The sequence below is a fragment of the Primulina tabacum genome, chromosome 16 (genome assembly GCF_025594145.1).
Source record: "Primulina tabacum isolate GXHZ01 chromosome 16, ASM2559414v2, whole genome shotgun sequence".
Lineage (NCBI taxonomy): Eukaryota > Viridiplantae > Streptophyta > Magnoliopsida > Lamiales > Gesneriaceae > Primulina > Primulina tabacum.
The window spans coordinates 23096082-23101241 of record NC_134565.1 but is presented as its reverse complement, the minus strand read 5'-3'; the positions used below and the strand labels follow the sequence as shown (position 1 = coordinate 23101241).

The 5160-nt window shown below is 46.2% G+C and overlaps 1 protein-coding gene across 1 annotated transcript; it reads left to right on the top strand.

The window, feature by feature from the left end:
* Window positions 1–1004: 1004 nt before the first annotated feature.
* On the top strand, window positions 1005–2241 carry LOC142528419 (uncharacterized). The gene is made up of 2 exons (XM_075633467.1): window positions 1005–1775; window positions 2140–2241. The coding sequence occupies exons 1-2, from the start codon at window positions 1005–1007 to the stop codon at window positions 2239–2241; spliced, it is 873 nt and encodes a 290-aa protein (XP_075489582.1).
* The last annotated feature ends 2919 nt before the right edge of the window (window positions 2242–5160 follow it).

The window sequence follows — 5160 nt, the reverse complement described above, 5'->3', positions numbered from 1 at the left end:
GAGAATTGAACCACACTCTAGTATGATTGATACAGGCAGTCTAATATGTCAGAACAACTTGGGCTTGGAGTATCCTAGAAGCCATCAGAAGCTACAAGTATGGGCAGCCGACTTGCCATACTTAGTAGGTGGCACGAGAATCGAGGTACCTACCCCATTTTCTACTATAAATAGCAGGTATTAATGTCATTTAAGGATTCTGAAATATTTGAACTCTAAGCATTACATATATTTTCTCTCAAATATTGCTTGTGTTCATCTTCAACCTGCTGACTTTAGCATCGGAGTGGCTACGTCGGACACTCCTCCGGCGCCCATTCACGAGTTTCCTTTGATTGTTTGCAGGTGTTATCATAGCCATTATCCTCATTCAAAGTTCCCAAACATTACAAATTGTTGATCTGATCCGTTGGAGCTTCTTGCCTAACTCACCCATTTCAGCGAGGTCACATCATTGGCGCCGTCTGTGGGAAACTTGAGTTCAAGACGTTGATATGGCTCGTACAAGAAGAACAAACCAAGATAATTCTCGCGCCCAGGATGATGGAGGGCAGACTTCAAGACAAGTTGGTGTTAATAACACTGGACCAAATCTCATTACTTTGACCCCGGAAGAATTGCAAAAGATTGTATCCGATGCCATATAGCAAGCTATGGCCAGGAAAGAAGTTTCTCATCATGTTACACCACCCGGGGATAGACAGGAGCATGAGCAGGAGCATGAGCAGAAGATGAGGGAGGAGGAGCTGAGAGGAGAAGATTAGGAATCCACCACCGGGTCCAAATCTCCTACCGTGGCGGAAGAGTTGTTGGAATTGAGGCAGAAGATGAAGGTGCTGGAATGATAGTTGGAGAATCGGGGCACTTCCCGGGCAGTCACCAGGGGATGCCCGTTTGCTGAGATCATTGTCCGGGAACCTCTTCCCGGGAATTTTAAATCATCCAAAATAAAAGATTATGATGGCAACGCAGACCCTGAGGAACACTTGGCCAGATTTGAGAACATGGCCATGTTGCACTGCTACACTGATAGAATCAAGTGTAAGGTGTTCCTGACAACATTGGTGGATTCGGCCCAAAGGTGGTTTGAGGGTTTGGCTCCTCAAAGTATTGGTTCTTTCAAAGACTTCCAAAAGGTGTTCTCACACCATTTCAGTAGCAGCAAAAAGTACAAGAAGAATGCTTTTAGTCTTTTCGAAGTCAAGCAGAAGCCGGAGGAGAGTCTAAGGGCTTATATCCGAAGATTCAATAGAGTGGCTCTTGACGTTCCCACTTGTGCCACTGAAACAAAGACTACCGCATTCACACAGGCCTTGAGGGAGGGGGAGTTCTTCAAATCATTGACCAAGAAAGTGCCCGGAGATTTCGATGAATTATTGTCCCGGGCAGAGAAGTATATCAATATGGAAGAAGCTCAGAAACAGAAGAGGGAGGCTGTAAGGAAGGAGAGAGTGGACCGGGTGTCTAAGCCCGAGGAGAAGGGACAGAAGAGGGGTAATCCAGGGCACTTCCCTCATCATGTGCCTTTGAAGATTGCCCGGGAAAGGGAAGTACAAGAGTGCAGTAGAGATTTGGCCCCGAACCATCAATTGTCCCAACCAGAAAAGAGAGGATTTTGCACTCTCCACAAAGTGTGCTATCATAACACCAAGGATTGCAAGACGCTGAAGGGAGATTATGTTTTACCTTCTGCCCCGGGACCCAGTCACGACAACAAGAAACGAGATTGCCACCTTGGGCATCTCGGCAACCAGGATCCAGTGCCTGAGGAGGAGGTATGAGGAGTAATCCGAGGAGTGAACCCAGGAGAAAAGGAGAGCCTTAGCCCGAGACAAAAAAGAATTCGCCCCCTGCCACGGGGTTGATTAAAATGATATCAGGAGGCTCCACTGATGGAGACTCCAATCGGGCGAGAAAATCAAGGAGTAGGAGGGAGTGTATGGAGGTAGAAGGGATAAGGAGGAATGAGGCGGTCATCAGTTTTGGTCCGGAGGATTTGAGGGGGGTGAATCTGCCCCACAATGATGCTTTGGTGATCCAAGCCCGGGTGGCAAATTATGACATTTTGAGGATTTTGTTGACTCGGGCAGTTCTGTCAATGTGATTTTTAAAGATGCCTTTGTGCAAATGGATTTGCAGGGTTTTCACTTGGAAGCTGTGGAAAATGCCCTCTTTGGTTTTGCTGGCCATGTGGTCTATCCAGAAGGGGAGATTGTCTTACCACTAACCCTTGGCTCTTAGGATCTCAAGAAGACAGTGATGACCTCTTTCACTGTAGTGGACTCCCCATCTTCATATAATATCATCCTGGGAAGGCCGGCCATGAATGAGCTGAAGGCTGTGGCATCTACCTACCACCAAAAGATAAAGTTTCCTGTAGGAGACCGGGTAGGAGAAGTCCGGGGAGATCAGCCAGCTTCTCGGAAGTGTTATGTGGAGGTAGTCCGGGCCGATCAGAGTAAAACCAAGAGGGAAGGGAAGAAAGAAAGGGTGAATGAAGTGGAAGGAAGAGTGGTGGAGAAGGGGGAAGTGCATTTTGTAGCAGAGGAGGAGCAGGAGATAATAGAAATCAGACCAGGCCAGCAAATCTGGGTGGCTCGTGACCTCAGTACATCCACCCGAGTCAGTTTGATTAATTGTTTAAAAGCTAATATTCATGTGTTTGCCTGGTCTCAACAGGAGTTGACAGGGATTTCTCCCTTGATATCGGAGCACCAACTAAATATTCTCCCGCGATATCACCCGATGAAGCAAAAGAAGAGGCACTTTGGTCCTGAAAAGGACAAAATTATTAGTGAGCAAGTAAAAGAGCTTCTGAAGGCCGGCCACATTCGGGAAATTCAATTCCCCACATGGCTATCGAATGTGGTGTTGGTGTCTAAATCTACCGGAAAATGGAGGATGTGTGTAGATTTTCGCGATCTCAATAAAACTTGTCCCAATGATCATTATCCTCTACCCAGGATTGATCAGCTGGTAGATTCTACCTTAGGTTTTGAACTACTGAGTTTCAAGGACGCATACCAGGGATATCATCAAATTCCCTTGGCCAAGAGTGATCAAGATAAAGCCAGCTTCATCACCTCGAGAGGTACATTTTGTTATATTGTAATGCCTTTCGGGTTGAAGAATGCAGGGGCTACTTACCAACGTCTCATGAACAAAGTCTTTGAGAAACATCTGGGTCGAAATGTGGAAGTTTATATGGATGATATTTTGGGCAAGTCCAAGGAGGTTGTGGACTTTATTGTTGATCGAGAAGAAAATTTTGCCACTCTCATGCGTTACAGGATCAAGCTCAACCCTGTCAAATGTATTTTTGGCGTAAAGAGTGGCAAATTCTTGGGATTCATAGTGACAGACCGAGGGATCGAGGTGAATCAGGAAAAAGGTAAATCCGTGCTGAGTATGCCATCTCCCCGATCTGTCAAAGAAGTACAGAAGCTGACCGGGAGGATTGCTTCCCTGTCTCGATTTATATCCCGGTCAGCACACAGAAGTTATCCTTTCTTCCAAGTTCTAAGGAAGGCCCAACAGTTCGGGTGGGATGAAAAATGTGAACAGGCCTTCCAGGACTTGAAGATTCACCTTGCTGAGCTCCCTGTGTTGGTAAAGCCAAAGCCCGGGGAAAAACTATTTGTTTATCTTTCTACTACAAAGCATGCAGTCAGCTCGGTTGTAATAAAAGAAGAAGGCTCTGATCAAAAGCCTTTCTACTATGTCAGTCATGCTTTAAAAGGCCCTGAGCTCCGTTACAGTGAAATAGAGAAGGTTGCTTTGGCCTTGATCATGACCGCCCGGAAGCTACGACCTCACTTCCTGTCACATCAAATCATTGTTCTTACCAATAGCCCTCTTGGCAGGATCACGACTCATTCAGAAGTATCCGGGCGGATGATCAAGTGGACAGTAGAGTTGGGAGAATATGACATTGAGTACAAGCCTCGGGTTGCCATTAACGCGCAAGCCTTATCAGATTTCTTGTCAGAAATGGTTCAACCCGAGGAAGAAGAAGTATGGAGAGTATTTGTGGATGGGGCATCTAGCCTTGCTGGATGTGGAGTAGGGGTTGTAATAATATCTCCCCCGGGAGAAAGGATTAAATTAGCACTAAGGATTGACTCCCGGGTAACCAATAATGAGGCCGAGTATGAGGCTGTTCTTGCAGGTATCCGAGCTGCCTGGGAAGTTGGAGCTTCCCGGATTATCCTGTATTCTGATTCACAGCTCATCACTCAACAAATAAAAGGTGTTTATGAAGCCAAGGATGACAGAATGCTCAAATATTTACAGCTCATCAAAGCCCAAGCAGAAGGTTTTGCTGATTGGAGTATTGAACAAATACCCCGGGAGGAGAATGGCGAGGCTGATGATCTGGCAAAAATGGCTGCTTCTTTGACAGGAGTCAGCACCCGGGAGGTCCTATGTGTTTCCCAGCTTATCCTTACCACCGAGGAAGAAATATTACCCGAGCCCGATGGATTCCTGGATGACACCTCTTATCAAGTTCACTGTAAATAATGAACTACCCGAGGACAAAGCCCGAGCTCAAAAAATTAAGAGACAGACTCCCAGGTTCGTTCTCATAAATAAAGTCTTGTACAGGAGATCATTTCAGGGACCTCTTCTGAAATGTTTATCTGAGAAAGAGGTGGATTATGTCCTCCGAGAGATTCATGAAAGGTGTTGTGCTGAGCACCTCGGAGGAATATCTTTGGCACGGAAAACAATGCTTGCTCGTTTTTGGTGGCCAACTCTTAGTCAAGATTCTGCTCGGGTGGTCCAAGCTTGTGAGGGCTGTCTACATCACTCGAATTTTAAGCACAGCCCGGCCACTCTCATGAAGCCTATCTGGGCATCTTGCCCTTTGATCAACGGGGCATGGATATTGTGGGTCCTTTCCCAATTGCCCGGGCCTAGAAGAAATTTTTGTTAGTAGCTGTGGATTACTTTTCCAAGTGGGTAGAAACCGAGCCCTTGGCAAAAATCACTGAGCAGGAGGTATTGAAATTTTTGTGGAAGAATATTGTGTGCCGGTTTGGAGTGCCCAGAAAACTGATCTCGGACAATGGGAGACAATTTCAGGGCAAAGGAATTACGTCATGGTGCAGGGAGATGAAGATCACTCAATCTTTTACCTCTGTTGCATATCCTCAAGCT

What these genes read in the sequence shown, in the direction of transcription:
- LOC142528419 (XM_075633467.1), top strand. Translation starts at nt 1,005, where the DNA reads ATGGCCATGTTGCACTGCTACACTGATAGAATCAAGTGTAAGGTGTTC. An exon ending in ATCCAGTGCCTGAGGAGGAG is followed by an intron (nt 1,776 to 2,139) that starts GTATGAGGAGTA and finishes ATGGATTTGCAG; the next exon opens with GGTTTTCACTTGGAAGCTGT.